Here is a 26,669-nt window from a genome sequence, read left to right as displayed (position 1 = left end):
ATCAGAGGGAGCCAGATTTTTTTTCAGGCGCTGTTTTCTCCCAGAGTTGGGGCTCCCCATCATCAAAGCCAAGCGCTAAGCTCCTGCCCTGCCATCAGGTGCAACCCGTACTCTCATTAGCAAAGCTAACTTTCCACACACACGTCACAACGTGCCTCACAACCAACAGAATCAGGTTTCTCTGCCTGCCCTGGTGGTTTCTGTCCAAATGCAATCTATAAAACCCAGCAAACAATACTTAATGGTACAAGCTCCGACTGTGGCCTTTGCGAGAAGGTCATGGAGATGCGGTCTTTACAGCACCTCCTGGCACTAAACCCAACAGGAGCCCACCTGGCTGCACACTGGTGTGGCCCTGAGCTGCGTTACTGCAGGCACGTTACTGCCACGGCTACTCGGAACGTGGCTCTCTACTGAAGCCTCTTCCAAGAAGTGAAGCTATTTCTCCTGGAGAGACAGTCACCTCCCTTATCAGAAGGTGACTGATGCTGGACCATTTCCAGCATGCTGGGTTCAGTTCCTGTCGCTTGGTCTGCCTCGGCAGGAGGTACTTCAGTTTCTACAGATGACACACAACTTTCTTCCAAGGACAGAGCCGTGCCCCTGCCTTTTGATGCCATCCCACCCGTTATCGTGATCCATTTGCTTTCCTGTTGTACTGACGGAAAGCAGAAGCTACAGATGAAACTACGCTGAGGCTCCCAAACCCGTGTGGCCAAGGCAGAACAACTGTACTGCCTTGTACAATTGTTGTACTTCAATTCCGCTTTCAGATACCAAGTTACCGTGACCAAAAACGGGTGCTACGTAAGAAGATGGCTTAAAATATGTTAAGTGCTAAAATAAAACCCACCTGCCATTCAATAACGGAGGTCTATTTATGTGGTGACACAAGACGGCTAATGGTTTCTGTGCCCTATGTGTCTTGGACACAACATGGGGCAATCTGTTTGGGCCACGGTCAGATGAAGTGTCCGTGATTTCGCAGGTAAAACGTGAGGCAGGCTCACAGCGCGTTATGACACCGAGGGTGGAATGAGCAGATACCACCCTGTTCGTGATGCAACAGCCTCAGGACTCCAGAGCCAAGAGGCAGAGGTGACACAACATATTTACAGGGGAAGTGTGTTTTAACAGTCTTGTTTAAAAAAGAAAAAAAAGAAAAAAAAAATCAATTCCTGCAGTGCGTGAGGGACCCGGCTTACCTTTACGACTTGAAGCAATCCTTAAAGCAGGACACAGCACATTCTGGTTGTTTTGCAAGCTGCACTCCTCCTCCTATCAAGCTGTGACCCTAGAAATCTTTCCCCTCCTGCTCTTCCCATCCCCCAGGCACCTCTGTGAGGGAGTAACTTCAGGGTATAGAGGTGCTTATCTTGGTTTTCTGGAGTTCCAGCGTGGCACTAGCACTGTCTCAGTCTGCTCAGAGTTCACCTGTCTCTGCTGATTACATCAGTGCTCAGCTCAGCAGGTATCTGGCTACAATAAAAAGCGCTTTGTCAAGCTTGCCAGTGTGAGCTGGCTGAAAGCTGGAACACGAGCACCAGTCTAGCCTGGCAGGCGACTGCTTTCTCAACAGTCGAGACCAACAGGCAGCAAACTCTGCAGTTTGCAGCTGGTTTGCACTCTCAGCACGGAGAGGTTCAGAGCACCGGTTTTTAAGCTCCCTCGGTGGCATTAGCATCTCTGGTGCGCTGCTGCGGCAAGGCCTCTGTGTCAAATTAACACCTCTCTCCATCCGGAGCGCCCCACCCACACATTTTGAGTGTGTTCAGACCCAATCTGCAGAGGTTCCCTCTTTCCCAGACATTGTGATTTTTTTTATTTTTTTTTTTTCTTCCCACCCCAGCTTCCTTTCCCCACATCATTCCCATCGGGGGTTCAGATCAGAAATAAAATGACTCTTGAGGAGCTTTGCAAAGAGAACTTGCAGTCAAAACACACAACTCTGGTGCAGAACAGTGAGGTTTTTGAGCTCTGGCGTAGATGACTCTCGGTGCAGTCTTTTGCCCGCATCTGCCTCCAATAACGTTCTGTAGAAAATCTGCTATCTACTGCTAGCCTGACACCTACCACGACAAGAGAGAAAAGCTGTCCTCTAAAATGAATAGCTTATTCTCGACCCTCAGGTGACAGCGGCCATTCTGGCAAATCGCCTCCAGCCACAAAAAGGGGACTGGAGGGGAAGAGCCAGCTGATTCCTGCCGCTGCGTTGCTTGCATCTGCAGGCACGGAGCCCGCGCCAGCGCAGAACTCCAGCGTCCCCAGCGCGGTCAGACACCCTCTGCTCTGTGGGTCTGCTCTTTGTACTTGTTCCTCCTCCTCCTCCTCACCCCTCCCTGCCAAGCGGGATGTCCTCAGTGCTCCATTCCAGACGACATCTGAGCAGGTTTCCTGGCGCAAAGCTGCCCGAACGGCCGGTGCCATTACTCACCGGTGCTGATCGGGTACCAGGTGTGGAGCCCAAGCCCGGGGTCGGAAGGACTGCTGTCCTAGCTGCCTCTGCAAGTCTGGAGGGATTTCAGCTGTAGGGTTGGTCATTGCCAGAGTGTGCCTTTTTGACCTATTTGCCAAGTATCTGCAACAAGCAGGAGCACATTTTATAAGAGACTGATGGGAGTACTCCAAAAACAGGGAGCGTTAGATAATCCAGAGTAAACGGGAAGGAAGAATGCTTGCTGCAGTGCTCAGAACCAACCGGGCAGGAGCACGCCATGGACACACCGCCCATGCCCGTCACATCACTGGGTCTTCAGTGCTTAGGGGACAAGTGTAGTTTCGGCTGCTTGCGTGCTACTGCCAGCCTCAGAAGGAAAGAGTAGCCATTTGCTCTTCCCAGCAGGAAAGCCACGTTTCATCTCAAGGGGAATGCTGGTATATCCCTTCGGGAATACCCAGGTGACTGCCTGCCCTCAGCGTGGATTCACTCCACTACAGCAGGTCTGCCTCCCTCTCCCAAGGCCCCACTGAGCCACGGGGAAGTCTGCTGCATGCACGGAGCCAAGAGACGACTCACAGATAATCCGAGCAAGAGCTGGCCAGAGAACGGGCGCAGAGCAGAGCTGCTGCTCAGCTGTGGCCTTGCAGGATGGCCTTTGCACTTCAGACCTACCCTGGGGCGCCCCGGGCCCAGCCATGAGCAGCGGCCAGCTTGTCACAGCAGGGGAAGGGTGCAGGAGGGCCACCCCACCGGAGATTACGGGCGGGTAGAGCCTCCGGCTGCTCGAGGAGCAGGAGGAAGGGCGCTGGGCCGAGGAAGGGCTGGTGCCCAGCCCGGGCCGACTGCGCCATCTAGTCCCTGCTCCGCTCCCCGGGGAGTCGGAAATCGCCCAGCGACGCGCAGGGCAAAGCCAGCGAGGGAAATCGAGCGGCGAGAGGGTCCCTTCCTCTGGAGCCACAGCTCCCAGCGCTAAGGCTGGGCTTGCCTCTTGCACCAGAGCCCGGGGGCAGCAGCTTAAACTAAAGCACCCTCTGCGCTGGAACTAAGAGACTTCCGTCCTTTTGCAAACCCTCTAAAGGCTGGGGGAGCGCGCAGGGCAAAACCAGGAGCCTCTGCTTTGGCGAGGATGTGCCGAAGGGCCACACAGCTCCGACGGCTGCTGCCCTGAACTGCTAGCTACTGGCTGCTGGGGTGCTCAGAGCAGCTGGGGGCACAGGGCCAGAAGCGATAACGAACCAAGCGCCTACCCAGGGTGCCCTGGCTTGTGCCAAGCAGGGGGGCTAGCACTTTACCCACTCAAGGCCAGGCGGGATGAACGCCCACTTATGAACTATTTCCACTCTTGTGAACCAGCAGCAACGAGGCAGCTGTGGTAACTGTGACAAAGATCACTTGGCCGGCAACACCAGGGCTGCTAACGGGCAAGTCTCACCTTCACTCTTCTCCCCTGCTAAGGCTCCCTGCAACTTCAACTGGTGAAGCACAGAAGAGCAGCAAGCAATAAAGTTGTTGCCTTCTCCAAACCCAGCCTCTCTTTGCTAGCTGCTGAAGCCACTTAAGCAGAAGACAGCAAGTTAACAGAATGAAGAGTGCTCAGCGTTGTGGTAACTTGCCAAAGTCTGTGCCATTAGCTGTTTAAGAATCATTTGATGCAGACGGGGAAAGTTTCCCAAAGAGCTTTACAGTTGTGGTTTGCTAAGATCATTTTATTTCAGACCTCCAGGGAACAATCCAATCATGAGCTATAACAGCGTTTTGGGTGGAAGAAAGTTTCCCAAAGCTCAAAGGAGATGTGACTGTTCCCTGGAACAGAGAAAAGACTATGCTCTGTTTTCAAGGTCGGATTAAGAAGGACAAAAACCGCTCACTGGTGCCTGCATACAGAGTGTTCGGAGCAGTGTTCTGAGAAGCTAAATATTTGCATCTGTCCCTGATGTTAATGCTATTTACCCTTCTCCTCTGATGACTACTGACATGTTGCAACATAAGGGGGTGGAGAGCAAGTTAACACACAACCTGGATGGGGCTTTTTCTGGGTCATCTGGTGGCAGAAGAACATGTGGCATGAAAGGACTAAGGGCAGCACTGTCGAGAGCAGCAAAGTGACCTACGGGTCCAAGGAGACTTGCCTTTCAGTGGGATCTGAACATGTCTGTGGCTTGCAACCTACACAGTACTGCATGCGGGTTTCAAAATGTCTCCAGCTGAGCTAATGCTTTAACTTAAGAGACTCAACTGAAACCTTAGGTTTTAGAATAGGAGAGGTGAAAATCTGCCCAGGTAAGATGTCCAAGCATCCCCTTGCCAAGAATCAGATTTATCTGATCTGCACAGTCAGAAAGACTGTCTACCATCTGAGGCGTCGTCAGCGGACATTACGGGCCCTAAATGACAACTTTTCATAGCTACCTAGGCAGCACGGCTGCGTACGGAGTCTGTGTTCCTGAGCCCGGCTAGGGAGGACAGCACGCAGTTAGGGTACAGCAGCCTAACGGGGGCTGAACGCAGCCTACAGTGCCTGCAGCTGCACGCTCTTCACCCGCTCAACACCATGACTTAGCCTCATTTCTTTCATCGTGCTCCCCTGCAGCTGGGGCAGGTCACGAGCACCGTGGCTCAGTGGATGAGCAGCAGCTCCTGACGCTGGAAAATACTGTGAGAGTGAGCAAAGATGAGGGTGAAGAACCAGAGTATAAGGCTACACAAAAAACACAAGACGAGCTCTGCCGAAGGGCTGTGTCAGCTAAGGTAGGGCTGGAAGCGAGTTCTTTCACATGTACCAGCTCTTTCTTCTAAGCTCAGGTAGGCAAAAGGAGTCTCAGCGCACACTCTGCACAATCCGTCACTGCACACACCCACCGTTCAAATCCCCCCTTCGCTCTGGAGCACTGGAAGGAGAAGAGCTGGCAAAGGCTCTGCAGTACGACCTCCACCCACCCCAGGGTTTCTCTGCCTGCAAGCAACCCCCGATTTGAATCCTTCTCCCAAGCGCAGCCCCTGGGGAAACGCTACCTTACTCGAGGTGGTGGCCTGTACAAACTGGGGGGAGTCCAGAAAACTTTTCAAGTTTGAGGTGAGAAGTAGGAGCGCTCCGTAACCACACCCACCACATGTAGTGCACCAGCTGGTTAGCAGAGAAGAAACTATGCAAAAGCTACTAAGAAAATGTTAGCAAGGACACGGTTAGTGTTTTCATGGATTGAGAAAGTACAAGCATATTCTACCCGCTTCCCAGTACGTGTTTGGAGCAGACAAAGAGAACAGAAGTTTTCAGACTGATATCTCATAATCCTGTCCTTATTGGAGCAGACTATTTTAAGGCCTACTGCCACAATTAGAAGCTAGAGGTACCCGTATTTCCAGCAAGCTCACTTTAAGGCATCAGAGTTGGATGTTTACTGCATGTCTTGATACAAAAGCTGCATTGACACCCAAGGCCACAGACGAGATCTTCCTACCTCCATCACTCAGCAGGGAGGGGTGAATCACTTAGCACTCATTTTGCAGGTTAGTGTGGATTGCATGCTGGTGCACACTAAGCAAAGGAATTTAGCAGTTTCAGAGTTTCTGGAGAACCTACTGCTCAAATAGCTAACCGTTTCGGGGGAACCCAGCTTCGTAAGCACCTAGTAGTGTCAGAGGAGTAATTGCCTACAGTAATCAACACCCACAAGAACAAGAGAAACGTTGAGCCTTCGCTGTAATCAACACTGTTGCCTGTGATGAGGTTGCTCGTGTTTTAATTCAGCTGTGGAACTCCACAGGGCGAGCCTCTTTGAGGGTAATAAGGGCAAACGTTAACAGACTGGGGGTTACCTCTGCACAGCTTCCTGATCTGGCTCCCCATCGGAGCTCTCCTCATCCACAGGGGTGACAGCTGGGACGGCCTGCAGAGAGAAGAGAAGCCATGGGTTCCAGGAGGCAGCCAGCGCGGTCCCACCCGCACAGCAGACGCCTGACCTTCCCAGACAGGCTTTCACACGGATATACGCCAGCTCCTCCCCAGCACCAAGGACCCCTTCCGACATTCCTTCCCCAAACAGAACTGCCTGTACAAGGCCGCCGCTTCTTTTGGTGCTACCAGGAAAATTCAGCGATACAAATGCCTCAAGGAAGAACGGACGTTAACGCCCAAGACGGACATTCTAGTTTTCTCTATTAGATCAGCAAAGGAGAAGAAAAGCAACCGTAAAAAAACTTCACAAACGCGTTGTCAATTCCGAAGAGCAATACCACCTCAGCTGCTAGCTACAGGAGAGCACAGCAACGCTCCCACAAGGGGACAGAGCACCCTGCCGCTCCGGAGGGGGAGAGCCTTTGGAAGCAAGCGGGCACACTCCCTGCAGTGCTTCCAGAGCACTACTCCGTCTGCTATGACCTGGAGGCAGTCAGCTCTGCCTGCGGGAGAAGATATTTATAAGCACACCACCAATTCTCTTCTTTCCTTTTGCTACTTACTGGCGTCATAGTGACGAGTGGAGATGGACCTCGAGGACGTTTCAGCAGTTGCTGTGCGTGTAACTGGATGTTAGCTCCGCCATCTGATGCCCTCCGCCCCAGAGGGCCCATGCCATTCAGCAGCTGCAGGGTGGGGGGCTGCAGCAGGGACTGCTCCTGGGAAGCACAGACAGTGCAGTTATCAACCCCGTACTGGATCCTTCCAGTACCCGAGCGCTACGGTCACAAACCCAGACACCGGCACGAGAGAAGACAACGCTTCTGGGCTTCAGGAGAGATGAGGGATTAATCACCAACATCTCAGAGCTGAAGCGGGGCAGAAAGAGGCAGTGTCACTGGAGAAGGAGTGTTTAACTCCCCATTTCCCTGCACTCTGCTTTAGTTGCCAGGCGGGCTGCAACCTGCAGCTCCAAAGCCAGGCAGCGCAGTCCTATTTCTCCCCAGCCCACTAATTAATTTCACATTGTAGTGTTCTTTTGTTCTTCAACTTTTTCAGTAACCAACTAGAATCATACCTAAAGAGACAGCAAGAGGCTAAATCTTGAAGCTTACGGAGTCCAAGGGATCGGCAAATGGAGAGAGCAAGCGCGAGCACAAACGCACCCCCGCGTGCCGGTGGGGCACCGACTGCGGCAGGGAGCACGTGTGTCGGTCCGTACCTTGTACTCCAGCTGACCCGTGGGCTGCAGGTTCTGCCTAGGCAGCACATTGTGCATGAAGTTCACATTCGGGGTCACCTGCAGGAACGGAGCCTGAGGAGTGACACGGGGGAAGCCAGGCAGGAGCTTCTGCAGATCTTCCATGACTTCCGTCCTGTGCAATCACATTTATAGACAGGTGAATTAGCAACGATGTGAAGAGAACCACCCGTGGGCCCGGTGCACTCAGCTTCCCTTCACAAAAGGCTTCTTACTGCTCTGGAAAATGGTCAGAGAGTAGTCAAGCCACTCTTCGGTTTTCGTTTGTCCTTTTTTCCCCCCTCCAAGTTGAGATTGGCCAGAACTATCTCTTTGCATTAACCTCGATCGCATTTATCACAAAAATCTTCAGCTAGGACACGACAGCAGTGCAGCTTAGGTGAGAAATGGGCTTGCACACCAGTCAACACCACTATAGCTTACACAGAGCTAATCAGGAAGAAGACAAGGAAAGAACCCCATCCTCATCCTTAGCCGAAATATTAACCGAGTTGTGCAACGGGACTAGGACGTTTAAAAGAAAGCTTTTGCTAAAGAGGTACCTTGAATTTCTTTCTCTATCTAGCAGAAATCAAGTTTGCAGAAATAACTCCAAGCCACTCACAGCAGGAGCGGAAAACCAAAGGTTTGATACCAGCTATGATACAGATACACGCACTCATCGCCACCTGGTCTGGCTAAAGTGAAGCAGAGACCTGCGACCGAGGGGCATGCTGTGAGGTGTATTTCCCAGCCCAGAAACTGGAGACCACTGCCAGTCCGAAAGGTATCAACTCTTACATATCACAGAGCCCAGAAGTCCCCTTAAGGCATTAGCTTGTCATCTGCCAAAGCAGCACATGAATAAATCTGTGATATCTCAGAAGCACCAAAGGCATCTGCTAGGAGTAAATCTTCAAGTTCCCTTAACCCTCCATCAGGGCGTTAAGAGTCCAATACTAACCGGGGGTCAGCTACTCCAACTGTGTGCCTTCTCATTGAAAGGTAACGGACCAGAGCTTCAGGTGAGGGCTCTTCCCCTTCATCGCTGTCCAAGTTCATTGTTCCATCAGGCTGGGCAGGCAAAACATCGGAGATGTTGAAATACAGTGTGAGGATCAAGCAAAAGGCTTCAACGCAAGCCCAGGAAAAGAACTTGCAGGGGTCAAAGGGGAGTACCTCACCTCTACAATTTGGTTTTCAGGGTTGATGAGCTGGACTTGTGGCACGTTGATGCTCATGGTATTGCCTGTCTGTTCTGTCTGCTGAGCAGAGAGATCAAAATCAGAAGACATGAAGCTAGCATCTCTTACAACCCCTTTACAAACACCGCCTGATTAACACCAGCGCGCGGACCTAACCGCCTGGGAATAGGGAGGTTACCCTGGAGCCCGTGAAGGTCTGTTTATTCTCAATTCTCAAGAGGTCGCCTCATTTCCCCTCCCCACTTCTGCTCAGGCAGGGTCAGCATCTCTTCTGCTTCCCTTATGACCGGGCCTCTCTTAAAGCAAATATTCATTTCTTGGACAGCAGCACAAATCGAGGAAGAAGCACTGCACAGCAGTCCTGGTCTGCAAGCTCTAGCTCCCAGCCAGTAACCCTCACATCGCCGCCGCCTCCTCCTCTGTCACTAAGCTAACCCAAGACTTTGTCTGAAGGGTATTCGCTAAGCCCGTAGCCAACGAACAAACTGTTCCTAATCTCAGGATTATGGCACCCTAAATACACATGAAGTTCTCGGACAAGGAACATTTTGACACTCCTGCCAGGATGAGGACACTCCCAAGCAAGTGAGTTTGGCAGGTAAGGGACTGGCTGGCCTTCCAGGGCTGGGAGAACACTGTGCAAGCAGCGTCTACCTGGATGTTAGCAGAGGTGGGGAAGGTCATGGTCCGTGGTATACTTGGAGATGCTGCGATGCGCAGATTCTTGTGTCTCTTCAGACGGTCGCAGAGCAGGCTGTAGATTGCACTGTAGTGATCATAAGCATCGGCTCTTAATGACTAAAAGAGGAAAAGGAAAAAGCGGTCAGTTCTTTTTGTCAGCCAATCAAATATGCTCCGTACTGTGCTGAGGTTGCTCAGTTACTAGAGGTGATAAGCAACAAACACGGCCATTTGTTCTCCAGTGGGAACAGGCAGGACACGACTGTCAGCTGTGGTGTCTCACCTGAATTGTGCGCTCCTTGTCCAGCCCCATGTCCACCATTGCCAGCAACACGTCCTCATTCAGCGGCTCCATCTGCCTCTCAGTCTTCAGGTGCTGACACTCTGCTATCAGCTGGAAAAGCACAGAGACTTCAGTGCTGACATTCCCAAAGGCACACCAATGAGTCACAGCGCTCTGAAGAACCCATGCACCAGGCTCCGGCTGCAAGCTGGCATGTGTTTTGAAGGCTGATGGCACAGCAATTCAAAACCTAGTGCCTTAGGCTCTCAATGCCAAGGGGAAAGATACAAAAATATATGCAGATGAGGAGCGATGTGAAAAGCAAGACCAGGAGACGCAGAAAGCAGAAAGGCAGCACCCCAGCACTCGGAATGAGAGTTCTCAAACACCAAAGTGAACACTGCAGCACTACGTGCCCAGAGCCCGTTTGCAGCCCGGCAGCCACCGAGCAGACCCCGCTCGCACACCAGCTCGCTTCTGCTTCTCACCCTGTCAAACTCCGCATCAGCCTCCCCAAGCTTCATCCACTTGTGTTTGCAGATCTGCTCCATGGAGAGCCGCTTGCTTGGGTCCAAGACCAGCATGTGGCGGATCAGATGTTCACATTCTGCAAGGGAAAAGAGAGGCTGGGTAGCCCGCAGGGAGGGACACGGCTTCTGCAGGAGGCAGCCTTGCACTGCAAGGGCAAAAGCGCTTTTTGCTTTCAAAGCGACGTGCTTCTCTGTAGGAAGTCATACATAGCACAAATATCGCTTCTCCTTCTGCACTTCGCACCCGTTCGGTCCCCGATGTGCCACTTTGCTGCAGACATTTGATTTCCCCATGCTAGGAAGGAAGCCACCCAGGCCACCCGGACCCTGTGCTGTTTGCCGGAGCCCCTAGGTGGCATGCTGTCACCCTGTCCCTCCCCGCCTTGCCGGGGGACACGACTGGCTTTTGGGGGTTGAAGGGCAAAGTATCCTCTGAACACTCCCCGCTCAGCAACAGCTCGCTGTGAATTTCTCCGCTGTGTTACGCGTGTGCTGCCAGCACGGGGGACTGCTGAGGCTCTCCCCCATTTGGGGTGGGATCTAAGCTTGCGTTAAAAGCACCACATGTTTTAGCAAGCATTTTCTGCATGACGAGAACCTCTTCCCCAAGTAAGGCGGCAGGCAAGGAAGCTTTCAGCTGGGAAACTCCAGGCAGCCCATGCAAAATTATTCCCTAACCTGAGAGCAGGCAACCAAGAACCTACATGTGACTCGTTCTTAAGTGAAGCTGCTTTTATCTGAGAATTAATCACACTTTTCAGAAAGCAGATTTATTACTCAAGCATTCAGAAGCATTTTTGTAGAAACAGGACACAGACATTCATCTCTGATGGGGCTATCGCTGGAAATTCACGTGCCGTAATGCCGTAAAAAACTTCTTGTCTAAAACAGGTATAGCAAAAGCCTCTGTATTCCTAAATCACTATTCCATTTTTAGCTTTCACGTTTCCCAAAATTTAGAAAAAGTATATCTTTGCTAACATTTTGCTATAGTTTGCATAGTTACATACATGGAAGCTGAGATTTTAAATAAGAGTATTTCAGTTTCTAAATTCTAGATTCAGAACTCATTTTAGCTTACGTTACAAACCACCATCCAGCGGATAAGCTTCCCGGCATACCATTTCACTGGCATATAAATCAACTGGTATACTATAATTTAAGCGCTCCAAAGAATCTGTAAGCAGAGACGTGACCAGCGCCTGCTCGGCGCTGCCGGCGCGCCGCGGTGCGCGCACCCCTTACCTGTGGACATGAAAAATGGAATGCGAAATTTCCCACTGAGCACCCTCGCGCGCAGGTTCTGCAGCGTGCTCCCATCGAAGGGCAGAGCGCCGCAGACCAGCACGTACAGCACCACGCCGAGACTCTGCGTCCAAAACAAAGGTCGCGTCAGCAGCGTTAGAGGGAGAGACCGGGAGACTGTAGTTAATTGCAGAAAGCATTGTTTAAATAGAATAAAATAGAGAAGAAAAAGCAAAACCCATCGGAATGGACCTTGTTGACATCTCAGTCCCAGGCCAGCTTAATTCCTCCTTCAAACTTCAAGCCTAATTTAGACTTTCTTTGGAGCCTCAGAAGGCAACGGTAAAGCAGCCTACAGCCCCAGCCTGCCCGAGGCAGCCCCGCACCACCACGGCAGGAGGCTCTGGGCAACCCGCACGCCCAGACCAAACGCGGCGTCAGCCGACCGAACGCCGCTGCGACAGCGCGGCCACTTCCAACCCAGCTATGCCACCCTTCCCTCCCGCTCATCCGGCTTGGCTGGCAGAGCTCGGGGAGCCCCGCGAGGAGCAGAGGCAGGACAGCGGGCAACCGAGCCAGCGTCGAAAGGCAGGGCTGCAGGGCAAAGCAGGCCTTGCATTGCACAGCTAGTGCCACGGAGGAGACCGTCCCAAGCCTCTGTGCTGATGTGCTCTCTGCAAAAACCTCGTGGCGCAAAGCTTGAAGTTGCCTCTTTCAGCTCTGCCAGATCAAGCCCTACCACAGTAAGTACTCTGCCGTTCAACAGCAATGAAGTGAACCATATTTTTGGGAAACTAAATGAAAATGCATTTCTGGGCAACTAATATTTTTGGCATCATGCCCCCCAATAATGACAACATGTGACATAGTAGCCAGAATCAAATTCTAAAAGCATTTCTTCAAAAAACATTTTTTGCCACATCACGGGCTTTTCTCCGAGACATGTACTAAGTATTCAGGAAGCAAAGCCAAACAAACAGAGCAAAAATGAGATCAAAGTAAGAGAGAAAGAGGTTCATCGCATACCCAAATGTCAACCTTTGGCCCATCGTATTCCTTTCCTTCAAAGAGCTCTGGAGCAGCATAGGGAGGACTCCCGCACCAGGTTTTAAGCAGCTGACCAGGTGTGAAGATGTTACTGAACCCAAAATCTGAAAGAACAAAGAGAACTGATGAGAGGAATACGATCCACTCCAACTGTCCGACACAAATGGTCTATCAGTAATTTGCTGAGTCTAGTAAAGCCACGTACAATCCCGTAACGGATAACCGATACGCAGACATCAGAGCAACAAGAGTGCAAAAGAGGCAAGAAGAGTAAGAGCCACGCTGAAACCACCTGGAGAGCGTGCAACTTCGCTCCGTACTGAGCCAAAAGAAGACCAAGTATTACCAGCGGCACATCCACTTCATACAGTATAAGCCACAGCCCATTTAGACAACCTGCTGCAAAATACCACGACTTAGGCCTGTTTCACACGCTACGACCATACTGCTTCTGCTTTGCAGAACAAGGATGTTTCCAAAAGTTTGCTCTTCACTTTTCAGCCACGTGATTTCCCTGCCGGAGTCAAAACACCAGCAATCAGATCAACTAGGGTTGCTGCAAGTCAAGTGGACGGTTTGGAACGAGGCTTCCACCTGATATTCAAGAAATCCCACATAAATCCTGTGTGTTAATTTCCAACGTTCAGCTTCTCCAACGTCAAGTTTCACAACTGCATTAGGGCCAAGGCAGCCACCAGCAAGGACAGAATGCAGACAAAGGGAAAAAGAATGGGAAATTTTGATTTTCCAGAAAGCACTACGTGAGCTGGAAACCTCAGCTATGGCGGGCAGCTCTACAAACCAAGTCAAATCATTCAAAGAGCAAATAATAAATCCCAAAAGAGAAATTAAAAGAAAAGTCTTAACCTTACGGGCAGTCAACCATCAGCTTACATGGGCACTAATGGCATTCTCTGCTAATTAACCTGCCACCCTCTGGCACACAGCTGGGGCTTGCACTGGAAAGAGTAAAGAAATCAAAGTCTGGATTCAAGAAAACAGAGCTTTTTCTTATAAAAGAAGGAATTCTCATTAATCACTTCTTTCTTTTTCACCCCAACTGAAAAACAGCAAACACACGGTCACAGAGAGGCATCTCCACGTCCCGCGTGCAGGGTGTCCTTAGAAGCGAGCTCTGTCAGAAGGAGCCGTGCCGCAAAGGTTATCTGCAAATGCCTCGCCTGTGTTTCTGCTAGAGGTGTGCTAGCAGGAGGCTGAGTGACATTAATGCACACGGACGGGGACCCGCAGCAACCAGGACATTTTTCATGCCATTTGCACCAGCAGCAGATCCTCACGGCAGGCTTGCGTGAGAAATGCGGGAAAAAACAAGGAGGGCCAGAAATACTCAGTTTTCAAATTCTAACTGATTAAACCAAAAAGCATCGTGGCAAAAACACACAGTACAGCGAGGCCAGTGAGGGCCAACACCTCTGCGCAGGAGGCAGAGAAAGCCCAGCCGGCGCTCCACAGACCATGCACTAACTGGTGAGTCCGTGCTCCTGCTTGCGATCGCCGCTTTCCTTACAGGACTTTCCATGACCTCATTTCAGGTGACTCTCCTCTCCTCCTTCAAACAGCTTCTGCAAAACTCAGCAGACCACCTAGCACAGCTCGGCACAGCAGGCGCAGTCGGCACGGCTCCTGCTAGCTCAGCTCCAGGAGGGTACGGCCAACTTTCCTTCTTACCATCCCTTCGCGGGGGGGGAAAATTCTCAATGCAGAGATGGTTTACGCTTGTGAAGAACACCTAGCGTGGCGTGTTCCTGCGGAAATACCTGGAGGACAGACAACGCTGCTCAAAGCCTACCTCAAAGCAGAGCACAGCGATGGTAAGTGTTCTTTAAAAGCACCACAGTATCAAAACAAGGCAGTTAAACACCCTTTGGGCTTTTACTGTTGGAAATGAAGTCATCTAAACTTCCAAAACATAAGAGCAGTCAGCCTTTGGAGGACTATTTCAGGGAAATAGTACACAGCTGCACAATCGTCTTTTCCACCTCTGCAAGCTTTTGAGCTGTTCTGTCTCACGTTTAAAGTAGGATGTGTAACAAGTGCCTGAATTACGGCTACCAGAGCAAGCAATAACGACTACAGCACTAAACCTATTTCCATCTCCTAACAACAAAGCATTTGTAGTCAAGTTCCGATGTAAACTCTTTCTGACCGTGCAGGAACACGCCGGAATTCTGGTACTTCGCGTACTTTGAGCAAATTATTCTGGTTTAGTTACTTTTATTTATCCTCATATGTACTCGAGTGGGCTTTGCAGCACTTTGGGAACCAGCCATATTTTCAAAGCAGCGATTATCGCCCCGTGCAGCCCGGCACCAGCTCCAGCTTTGCACGGGACAGAGGAATGAGGTGTTCCCTGCGCTGCCACACCGGCCCGCTAACCACATCACGCGATAAGAGCCCTGCTTGACAGCGGCACAGCAAGCGAGCGGCAGCACATTCTGCAGCGAGAGCAGAGCTGTGCCGTGCCAGCTGGCGGCCGCCGCTGCCGCTGAACAGACGTGCAACAGCTGCCTCCTGCAACCTTCTCTGCTTCCTAAGAGCTGCAGGAGATTGGCTCTTTGAAACTTTACCCCCCTTTCACGTGGGCTTGAAATTAGTCCACGGGTTCGCAGCTCTTTTTGACAGCAGAGAGGAGGTGGGCAGAGAGAGCAACACCGCAGAGCCTCTCCTTAGAGAACCGGGCGAGGAGGGCAGAGACGCCGCAAGCACCTCGGTGTTCAACCAGCAGGTCCTGGAGCTCCTGCCATCACCCCACAGCTGCCCCGGATTTCAGGACGAAAAACCTCTCCCTGTGGAGAGCTGCTGCTCTACCCAGCACTTTCTGGACTCCGGGTGAGTCACGCTGCTCGTCCCTGCAGGGAGCTGGAGCCAGCCGGCTCCATCTTACACAGAGCACTGCTCAAAGGCTGGAAACAGCTTCCAGAACCCACCTGTGCTGCATGAACTCAGGCCAAGGCTGGTGAAAACAGCAGGCTTTTTAAAAGTCCCCCTAAAAAGTGAAAACGGGGGATTTGAAAACCCCAAAGCAAACAACAACAAAATCTCAACCAAACAAAAAAACCAAACTACAGCTTAAATAAACTTTCTTAAAAACCGACAAGTCATCCCAGTCCAAGGAGACGTATAAATCCAGGTCCCCAGGGAGCAACCAGGTCTCAGTCCACAGACAGATGCAGAGGGAAAAGGGCATTTTCAAAGAGCAAGGTAAAAGTCACAATGATGTGATATAGCGAAAACATTTAAAAGAAACATCTCTGTGCTACAAACAAGTGGGCCCAGTCCCTCACGTTTCCTCAGAGCAGAGCTTCAGGGAGCTGGCTCTAGTATCTGCACAACAGGGACTTTTATCCTCAGAAGGTGAAAGAGCAAGCAGACTCCTGCAAACGAATGCAACGCAACGCATGGATCAGATTCCTCTCTGCAACCATACCCCAGGAAGGCCTGGGTATTTAGCAACAATCTCAACTCCTGGCTGAACTCTCTGACTGGGAGCACAAGTGAACACGGTGCCAGAAGCTACTGACTCAGACTTTGAGAAGGTACACTGGAGAAAAAGCATCCATGGGAAAAATGAGATCGAGGGTAACAGCGTTTGTATCTTACTGTTTATGGAAAAATAGTATAGTTGCAATCAATCAAAAAAAAACCCAAACCCAAAAAGCACATTGGTAGTCACCATCGAGTGAGAACAGCAGCATTAACCCACTTGAGGACTGCTACGCTACCTTGCTAAGCGTCATTTGCTTAACTAATGCTGAGTAAGGGAAGCAAAGCTGCAAATGGAGGTCAGTAGTAACGTGCTAGAAAATCTGCACGGGTGAGAGTCTGAAAAACTCCCAAAGCTGACGGAATTTGCACATGACTAAAGGCTGCGCATATGGGTATGAGAAGAACCACAAAGCTTAGTCCCAGTCTCAGCCCTGGGTGTTTGAGATGACACGCTGGCTCACTGCATCCTTCAGGCTATCTGCGTTGCTGCTGCTTGGCAGATAAAAAGTGACCAGACCCACCGAGCAGAGCCTTCAGAAGACACTCGAGATACATCTATAGCTTCCATCAGCTGAACATTAAATGCATTATTGAAGAGGTTTGAGTTAGACACGGTTAAGGGGTTTGGCAGTGAAGGTTTAGCTGATCCTCCGCCCTGCGTAACAGGGCTTTGTGCATTTCTGTAGTATTTATTCTGGGAGGTCTGGTGTGAAAGAGATCTGTTGCTATCGCTTCTTTTTTTGCTCTTGAAACAATGGAAGAACTGGTGTCAAGTTGTAATTAATGAGTTATAGGGACAAAACTTAATACTTGGAAAATGCTATACCATAAATCAGCTTTTCCAGGCTACTTTTCAAGTCACTACTACATCTTCCTGCCAAGTAAAACACTACCACCACCAGGGTGGGAACTATCTTCTAGAGTCCATTCTGGGAGCAGAGATTTGGAAGGAAAATAGTTTCCAGCTCCCTTAGATTAAAAAAAAAAAGTTTCCACATTTTTCAGACATTCACAGAGCTTGTCAGCAGGCTCACGTGGACGTTTCTTTAGGAAATCCAGCTGTATTCCTGTTTCTACCTGGGTTAGTTTTTAACTTCTTTCTTTCTGTTTGCTAGGCACCCTCCCCCCCTACACACAGACTAGATTTTACCCCATGAACACAAGATGGCCTCAAATGATTAGCGCATCTGTTTGCGTAAAACAGACACCAGAAAGCGCTGCTTATAAAGACCTCCTGAACGGCCTTTCTCGTAGGAGCTCCGTTACCTGCCGCCAACTCCTTCCACTGCCCAGCGTGGCAGCTACCAACAGGCGCTTGCTGCCGCCCTCCTTCAGGACAGAGGCTCTTACACAACTGTAGGAACCGAGTCTGACTGGCAAAACCAAGCCGCTTTCCCCATACTGTCAGGATGTTTCTCCCGGTGGCTGCACACAGCGCAGTCCTGGGAAGCGTGAGCTATCAGGCTTTCAGCTGGCCACGAAATGCTGTACCGCGCAAGACAGCGCAGATTCACTTAACACATAGGAAACACTACGAACCGCTCCTACTTCAGCAGCAACGTGTCTCTTACTCATCTTCTCCTCCCAGAACAGTGAAGAGGAGGTTATCGTCCTTGTGCCAAGGAGGACATGGTTCATGCTATTAAGCGCCCAGAGGAAGTTTCATAAAGTCCTTCACTCCTTTCTACTCCTTCCCCACTCCCTCCTCACAAAGTGAGGACGAGAGAAACCTAAGAAATTACCAATCATTTTACTACAAATCAAACGTTAAACTCTAATCTGACACCTACGGATGGTACATAAGAGAACAGTAACACGACGAACAAGACTCTTTCCTCTCTCCAGGACAGTATCAAGCTAGAAGAGTATTCCCCATCTCCCAGTATTAAAATGCTCACAGACGGAAAAGTTTTGTAGCCCTAAGCACTTTTTTTTTTTTCCTCCCCAAAAATCAAGTTACAAACCCTTGTAAAAGCTGACAAGCTCTCCAGGGAAGTCTATTAGGAGAGGGGGCAACAAAGCGCTTTCCAAAAAATGCTCTGCTATACATTAGGCTCTAGTAGAATTAAATGGTAAGTATGAGCTCTTCCAAATCAAAAGCCCATGAAATGAGATGACCAGGGCGGTATTAAATCCTCTTGTTTCAATCAGTTGCTACATAATACCACAAAGCTAAATAAAGTCAAGTCTGACAGTGCAGCACAGAGCTCAGGATCCAAGGCTCAATCTCATGCACAAGCGGATCACAGACACGCAGGCCTGCGTTAGGCCAGTCTACAAACTGCCCAAGGTGCAAGCTCTCTGGAAGGGCAGTTATTAGCAAAAAACCCCACTGCGCAGCAAAACACTGGGAACAGACTGTAAGGGCCTGTTTGCTTAATAACCTCAGCTTCTCTCCCTGCAATGAACAGAATACCCAAAGCACTGGGGCTAATTCTCTTGCTCTGTCAGACAGCATAGCGAAGTGATTCCAAGAGTGCCGTTTCCCCTTCACTGCTCTACCGTAAACGTTGTCATCCTTCCTTTCCATTCTTTCTCTCTCACCTAGTCTGACCTGCTTCAAAGAAGTCCTCGACTGGCAGCAGGACTCAAAACAAGGTCAATTTTTTAATACTGGTCTCGCTCATTACCCAGCGTGTTGGAACACTGCAGTATCTATGGCCGCATATCTGCCTACGAAGCCAAACCAGCTTGCTTTATTTTTTTTCTTTTTTTATTTTGCACTACTTGAAAGGAGATATAAATCTCCTGGCTACAACCTGGCAGTTTCAGCTCTGGGCAGCAGGCCACACAGAAATCCAAAGCTTCCTTTAGCTGCACTGTGCTTCCTTCTTTCTGAATACCTGGAAGCAGCCAATGCCTACATTTATTAACTTCTGCAAGCAGCTGCCTTCCTCCCACACTGCTAGTCTTAGCTCACCTGCTATTTTGATGTTAAGGTTCGCATCCAGAAGTAGATTTTCTGCCTTCAGATCTCTGTGGACTATATTACGACAGTGACAAAAGTTGACAGCAGCCACTATTTGCTTGAACTTTCTCCGGGCTTCCTTCTCGGCCATACGTCCGTGGGCCACCAAGTGATCTGTGAGGGACGAAGCAGAGAACAAAGTGGTTATTCACACAGGGAGCGCAACCCAGACAGGGGCTTCTCGCACGCTTGCGGCAAGCGACGCAGAGGATGGAGATGGGGAACGACGCGGGCACCAGCGTGTTTTCCAGGTTCCAGCACCAGAGGGGGTCACCGCTGAAGCGACGTGGAAAGGGACTCCAGCACATCGCTGCCACGCCAGCCCGTACCTGGGCTGTCTCCAAGTGAAAGGCTTTAAAATTATAAACTTCCCTCTATTTAGAGGACAGCTGACGGGGCTGGCTGGAAAATCAGAACTGTTTTGTGAAAAGTGTAAAGGTGTTAAAATCTTTTTCTACAGCAAAAGAAAACTTTTTCAACCTTGTCCTTCAGTCAAATACCAAGCCTCATACCACATCACCTTGACAGCGAGAGGTGCAGGTTCGTGGCCACGTGCCATCCCTCCTTCCCTCTGGTTCTTCACAGGAAATTTGTCTGTGGTCTAACAAGCCTCACCAAAGATAACTCTTGCCGAAGCCAGTGAAGCCCCTGCTAGTTACAGACAGCCAGCTCCTCAACTTCAGCTTTCTAGCTAAAGACCTACCAGCTGCACAAAGTATTTAACATCATCCCTCTTCAGAGGGAAAGCCACTCGCGACCAGATCGGAGCGAAACGCCGCTATGCTCCGCAGTTTACGCCAGCTCGGCTGCAGGGGCTGCACGTCTGCCTCTGACCCACGCTCTCCTTGCTTCTGGGGGACGCGGGGCACCCCACAAGGTACGCCTCGGCCGAGAGCCGGTCTAAATACTCCTAAAGCACACAGGCTCCCGTTACAAACGCTGCAACTCCGTACAGCTTCAGGAACAGTTTTACTTCTGCAAGGCATCAAAAGAAAGTCATCGCGCGCACTTCAAAACACGTGCAGGGGTTGCTGACGCTCATAACCAGTCTCTGGGCACTTGCTACTGTTTTGGTGCAAAAACGTACTTGCAATATTCAACGATGCATTTCATTATAAAAATAGAGCTTTTGCCTCTACTACAGAAACCCGAGTGCTCTCAAATATCTTGTTGAAAATCTATACTCTCACTCAAAGGTAGTACTTGTTGCCAGCTAGGCTTTCCTTGGAAGCTAACGTTGCACGCATGGACACGAAAAGTCTCTCTAAGAGATCACAAAGGCAGGCATACAGCAGCAACCCAACTTAAATCAATCCACTTAAAACCTGAAAGCACCAGACTTCCAGAAGCCGCTCATCATACTACCCTGCAAGCGGGGATGGACGGGCAGGAGGCAGGCAGTAGAAATGGCAGGGGAAGGAGAGAAAAAGCATCCCCCTCCCCTGAAGCATCAGCAGAACAGGCAGCAAAACTCTGCCAGGAAAAGTGTAAAAGGCAAAGCAAGCGGCACTTGAATTACAAAATACCATTATTACCCTTTCCTAATACCTCTCTACCCTATAAGCAAATCTAGCTAAAACTGATGTAGCGTGGTAAGAGATACGGGTAGGAATAGCAGTTTGCAAGATGATGGAGTTGAGGACAGTGCTACAAAAAAAACCGCAGGAGAAACCCGAGAAGCGTCCTGGAGAGCCCGCTGTAACCACACGCCCTGACCCACAGGCGGGACCAGGAGGGTTCCCAAGTTTCGCCAACTCGTGGGAAAGGCTTCGGAGAGGTTTGCACAAGCCCTCTCCCCTCCGGTGCGGGTTAGTAGGGGCACTAGCAAGCCAAACCCCGGGGGCTTCTTATCTCCTTGCCCATCTCAAGAGGCTTCAAGACTACTTCTCAGCTGGGCTATCGAGTCGACCTCAAAAGACTTCTGGCCAAAAATAGGCTGAAGTGGTTCATTTCACTCCATAAACTCCATTAAACTGGAAGGCTTGACAGAGATACCTGTTCTTGAAAATAATAAAAATAAATCTCTTCTGAAGGTTTCTCATCAGGTGGTTGTATTTTTCGCAGTCACCCATTAATTAAAATACCTGCGACATAATTGACTTGCAGTAAATACTAATTACCAAGATCCATCAAAGCAGTTCTGCTGGCTTCTGACTGCACAGGAACCTACTTCTCTACATTTGACTACTCATGTTGTGCAACAGAGTGAAGTTGTTTTTCGGAGAACTCGTCAATTCAGTTTTATTCATCGGATAAACTTGTTCCATGAGCAAATCTGAACCAGAGCTGGGGAAGGAAATCCATCACCAATTCCAATACGACCCTCAAGTCACTCGCTAGGAAAAGCAAAATTTACTATCGCAAATAGCCCCATCATATTTCATTAAGTCATTTGCATGGTCATAAATTTTTTACTCTGAGGAGCTGGGACGCTGACAAGCAGAGTTAAGCAAGGGCCTGCTCCAATTTAAGCGTTACCACTGATCAACAGATAGCAGCTCAGCTCCTAAACGAGGCAAGGTCACTCACATCTTTTACTCCGCTTGAATCTGGGAGCGCAGCCTGCCGATACAGCAAGCGGTCTTAAAACGAAGTGCAAGGCTTCGATCTCTCAACATTTAAAAAAATATTTTAGAGGTTCTCCTGCAGGCAAGAAATCGAATCCAGCTACTGCGGCAGGCGAATTTCTACAAGGTTCTGGTAAGTATATTTCTGCCCCAACCAGGTTCACCTGTCCCCCCGCGCAGACAGTGACACGTGCCGTTCGGTGCCGTGCGCTTCGCAGGCTCTTGCTCTCGGGGGCTGCGCTGCCAGACGTCCGCTCACGCACAGAACTCTGCTGCCCCTCTTATTAGTCAGTCCTGCTTAGGCTGTGAAAAAAAATCTTTGTAGGTTAGGCGTGAAATTTCACTTTTCGTGAAGAAATGTGAGTGGAGGCCGGTCCCCAAGCTCTGCACGTAGGCACAGCACTTGGAGACCGCTGACATTTCTGCACAAGCTCCAGAGGAAGGACAGAAACAATGAAGCTACAGAATACTTCACATACCACCAAGGGCAACTGTATGCCAAAATTAACCATTGCAAGCTTAGTCTGCAGAAACCTCTCATGCAACGGAGGTTACGGAGATGACCTGAACGTTCAGCTGGGAGCCAGCACACTGGTCTCGAGTGCACCAAGTCCAGAAGCACAGACTCGCTGCTGGGTCGTACCCATGTCAGTGCTCTCTTCGGGAGGCGAAGAGGCACACGGCGTTGCTCCTTTGAGTGTTTTCCAGAGAGGAAGGACCACCTCATTTCATTTCACAGCCCTTAGAAACATCAGTTGCTGTTCTCAGTACGTTTCTGAAGCACCTGATGCTGCTCTCTGCATTAGAAAACACAGTAAAATCCTATACTGAAGAAAAAAGCATCTTCTGGTTGAGAGACAGGACCGATACACAAGTTTCCACTTTTCGCCTCTAGACAGGCTCCTCGCACTTTTAAGTCGCTTTCCGTCTGGAAAGCAAACGCCGCTTAAGCTTCACATCTCCTCCGTGTGGTGGATTAAGTTAAATTTCCAGCGTATTTGGTGACCTTGTGCTCTCAGAAGCGGCCTGACCTTCTAGAGACTGGTACCACGCTGTTTAATGCGTCTGTCCAGCTCACGCTCAGAAAGCTTAGGGCAAGCAGGAGGAGATGGAGAGAAGGGGCAGACACAGCAGACGTGCTAACCACGTTAACCAGATGATAATTTTGTCAAGTTTTCCAAGAATTTTTGTTAATCAACCAAGTACCTGCATTCTTGTCAATGAGGACTGCAGATTATTTACCGTATTCACAGTGAACAGCTGAAATCAAACCAGACTTTTAGACTATGTTCTGTCTGACCTCAAAACAAGGACACTCGAGGGACCTGGAACAAAGAGCACCCTATGTTTAAAAGGAGACATTCATTTGTTCGTAATGTCAAACCAGCAACCCAACCACACGCTAAACATGCAGAGGGGCAAAAATAACAATTCACATTTTGCTGCTTAAGCCCACAGCAAAAGCAAGTCTTCTCCCTGATCCCCATGCACCGCTATGCAAACAAAGGGAATTATCAAAACGTTTCCAGTAACAGATGAATCAAAGACACTTACGGCACGGCTTGGCCACTGAAGGAGCTATCAGCCCTTTTACTGGAAACTCGGATAAACAGGTTGTAAAGCTCTCCTAGGTGCTAACCCAGGAAAGCCTGCAGAGCTCAGAGCAACAAGGGACGAGAAAGGCAAGCATCCAACACTGACCGACTGACTTAAACCGGGGCCATTTAGAGAAACTACCATTCTTTCGGCTAAAAATTCCATCCTGTGTTACTGCCTATGTAATATTTACAGTTGTATGGTACAGTTTAAACCTTAGAAAGTCTTTTTAAAGCATCAAGGGAAACAACTTCGATTTACTTCTAACAAAACCTTGCAGTTCACGGACGCGTGACGCTGTATTTCCAATTATACGAGGCACTCAGCCCTACACCGAGCATTTAGCACCCAGAAAACCACGGCTGTCAGCCCCCCCGCCCTTCTGCAGCTCAGCACTACACTTTTGCATTAAAACCTAGGTCATGCAGGTGTTGAGGCAATCAAGAAAGAGATAAGAGACTCAGCACAGGCACGGTTAATGCAGAGGATTCCCCGGTGCCCAGTAACAGGCACTGTGACAGCGACTGCGCTGTCCAGACGCACCCAGCAGCTATCCCTGCAGCAAGTCCAGTGACTCTTAACAAGCCTACCGTGAAAGGCTGGACATTGCGTTGAAGCAACGCGCAGGCAAAGTTTTACCCTTAGTAATAGGTAAGCCCCAGCTTCCACCCGCTGCACGACGCTACGGAAGAGCCGGAGCGGGTGCGAAGCCAGCCCGCGCTGAGATACCGTCCCTCAACAGCATGAGGACGTGAGATTCTTCAGTGCTGGAGATGCTAACGACTGCAAGGAAACCTTTCCAAAAGGGGTTGCTGTTTCCTCCCGGTAAATTGCTTCCGCTGTTAGAACAAAGTCTTAATGGCTCCTCAGGAAACTCCGATTACAAAAAGCTGAGACTTTAGTTTCCCCCTCTCTGCTCTAACGCCGAGGGCACGCAGGGCCTCGTGCAGCGCCTGAAAATGCTCAGAAGAGGCTAGCGGGGGCACAGCCTCCCGGCTTCGGTCTGGGAAAACGTCAGGGCTGTTGCATAACCGGCTGCTCCCAGCTATCAACAAGGATAAAATGCTGGGCAGTGTAATGGAAATTAGCCATGCTAATGAGCTGAATTTACTACAGCATAAAATATTGCAGAGAGCAATTAGATTTTCACTTCGACTCATGTAGAAGGCTATTTTTGTAACCAAGAGAATTCATTCCAAGTTTGTATATGAGCTTGCACATAGTTCTGGATTTAAAAAAAGATGAGCCCATCTCTGCCAAATTCAACAGAAGAGGGAGAAAAAGTAAAAAGTCATTTATACTTTTCGCTCGTGTGTGGATCACCGCAGAACTCTCATAGACATTCAAGTGATTTTGCTGCTATTACGGCTTCCTGCACAAGGTAAGATGAATTTCACAAGCCTTCGGAACTGCTGGGTGTCTAGCACCGTGATCCGTGTTTGAGGAAACAACTGGAAGACTCAGCTGGAGGAAGTCAGGTTTTTCACCAGGCGATGCACACTTTCCAAGCATCAGCTACTGCTTGCTTCTCCCCTCAGCTGTCACCCTCTCAGAGAAGGAATCCAAAGGACATGGACAATGTTGAGAAGAAGGCATGACAACCGCCTACCAAGGTACTGAGGAACTGGTACTAGATTATATTCACTGGAAACCAGCATTCTTCAGCTCAAGTTGTCTTATTTTCCTTAATTTGGGGCTTTTCTTGCTTCGCTAAGAGCTTCATCTTTTATTGCGACTCAGCCTCAGTTCCAGCAGAGTGAGAGGCTCTGACATCAAAAGTGAATCTACTGCAGTGACTTAACAGGACAAAAAAGGAGAGTATTTCCATTTAGCTGACAGGCCGTATGTGACCGTCCTCACAAGGACATTGCCTGGAAGCAGATTTAAGCCAGCTCGCTTCAAGCATGAAGGATTTTCCCCCTTTTCCGAGGCTCACGTTGGCTAAGCTCGGAAAGACCAATCTTGCAAAATTCTGACTCTGCCACCTGGCACAAAATTCCAGCGTGTAAGTAAACCTCTATTTCTACAAGTTTCTTATTGGTCACGGCAAGAAAACAAACAAATTAATAAATCAGTCAACAGCTCTTGCAATTGTGCTGCACAGATACTTTTTTTCCTTTAAAGAATAGCTTCTGTGGTCAAGAAAGCTCAGCCAAAACATTGTTAGCAGACAATGGAGTTTAAAATGGATGTAACTAATACATGCTAAGATAACATCAGATATCAAAAAGAGAGGAAAATACATGGGTTTGAGAACAAAATACCAAAGAACCACAGGACAGCCTGTTTCTTTGAAAGCTACTAACAAACACCAACATTTCCGCTATAGGTAACAAGTTTCATTTAACTTGCTAGGAAGCAAAGTATTCAGCAACACTTTAAAATCCAACTGGATGACTATTCCAACATCTTTAATCCCAAAGTCAGCATAAAAGAGGAGCAGCAGCACCTGTCAATGAAACCCAAAGAAGAAACAGAGGTTACGGAAGTTATTTTTCCATCAAGTTGATATCATTTATTTCTTTACCGCTCCTGTCAATGGAAAGTTTTCAGGCTGAAGGGCATCTCTCAACTGAAACAAGAGAGCGTGGCAGCTATTTTCAGTTTACTGTAGTTGACCAAGTGCATTATCTGATTAAAGAATGCAATAAATGTACTTACCAAATATTTCCCCTCCACTAGCATACTCTGTCACTAGATAAATCATCCTCTCCGTCTCCATAACCTGGACGCAAGGACAGAAAAGTGACAGATAAGGAGACCGCCGTGTGCAAAAAGAAATGTAACTAATTGAAAATTTTTATTCCTTCTATAACACATGTAACTGCTTTCATCAAATCAAACATATTACTTTCCCATGCTGTACAGAGCTATGCGAAGGAACGGACAGGAACTGGGGAAAGAATCAAACAGCAAGTTTTAAACACTAGATCTGTAACTAAACGCAACACTTCACCTGCACCTTCCTCCTCTTCTCTTTCCCCTCCCTTTAGCGTTTGCTCCCCGGTCTTGTCTTGCTCCAGCAGCCTGGGAGACTTTCCAGGGCTGCTGCAACCAAACTAGTTCACCTCTCTAATTAACCAGTCCACTGCAGGCACTAAAATAACCAACACAGCTTTGCCAAAGGGGGAAATATTCGCTGAATCGGTAAGCGCCTTCCAAATGACTCAAGACCTATTAGAAATAAACCAGAGCTCAGGCTTTGCTTTAGGGAGTCCACTGCTTTCAGCCAGGTAACACCCCATTTTTAACGGTTTTTAACACACATTTTTAAGAGAGCATTAGGATTTTGGGGCCGTAGCAGTCCCACAGGCCAAGGCCGGCAATTTATTAGATGGGACTTCTTTAAAGGACCAGGCACCACGCAGACAAAGGCAGCAAGGGGCTGACAGAGACCGATGCCACGCTCGGCACAGCAGCGGGGCCACAGGACTCTCGGAAGCATACAACTGATTTCTGAGCACG

General features: G+C 49.4%; 1 protein-coding gene across 7 annotated transcripts in view; it reads right to left on the bottom strand.

Annotated features, from left to right (window-relative positions):
- Positions 1-26,669, bottom strand: part of SIK3 (SIK family kinase 3) — a 91,596-nt gene that overhangs the window by 12,854 nt on the left and 52,073 nt on the right. For 3 of the 7 annotated variants that reach the window (XM_072884487.1, XM_072884482.1, XM_072884483.1), the window contains exons 3-15: positions 25,866-25,929; positions 18,994-19,155; positions 12,546-12,670; positions 11,520-11,643; positions 10,233-10,351; positions 9,745-9,855; positions 9,435-9,578; positions 8,760-8,840; positions 8,540-8,649; positions 7,558-7,711; positions 6,899-7,054; positions 6,257-6,327; positions 2,435-2,578 (exon numbers count right to left, since the gene is read on the bottom strand). In XM_072884487.1, the coding sequence (XP_072740588.1) occupies positions 2,435-2,578; positions 6,257-6,327; positions 6,899-7,054; positions 7,558-7,711; positions 8,540-8,649; positions 8,760-8,840; positions 9,435-9,578; positions 9,745-9,855; positions 10,233-10,351; positions 11,520-11,643; positions 12,546-12,670; positions 18,994-19,155; positions 25,866-25,929 (1,565 nt within the window). Of the gene's footprint in view, positions 1-2,434; positions 2,579-6,256; positions 6,328-6,898; positions 7,055-7,557; positions 7,712-8,539; positions 8,650-8,759; positions 8,841-9,434; positions 9,579-9,744; positions 9,856-10,232; positions 10,352-11,519; positions 11,644-12,545; positions 12,671-18,993; positions 19,156-21,772; positions 22,412-25,865; positions 25,930-26,669 lie in introns of those variants that run through there. The other 4 variants (XM_072884488.1, XM_072884484.1, XM_072884489.1 and 1 more) reach the window with 4 other exon arrangements.

Source organism: Ciconia boyciana, chromosome 20, assembly GCF_034638445.1.
Source record: "Ciconia boyciana chromosome 20, ASM3463844v1, whole genome shotgun sequence".
Classification (NCBI taxonomy): domain Eukaryota; kingdom Metazoa; phylum Chordata; class Aves; order Ciconiiformes; family Ciconiidae; genus Ciconia; species Ciconia boyciana.
The sequence above is the reverse complement of the archived record's forward strand: the minus strand, read 5'-3'. Positions and strand labels throughout refer to the sequence as shown.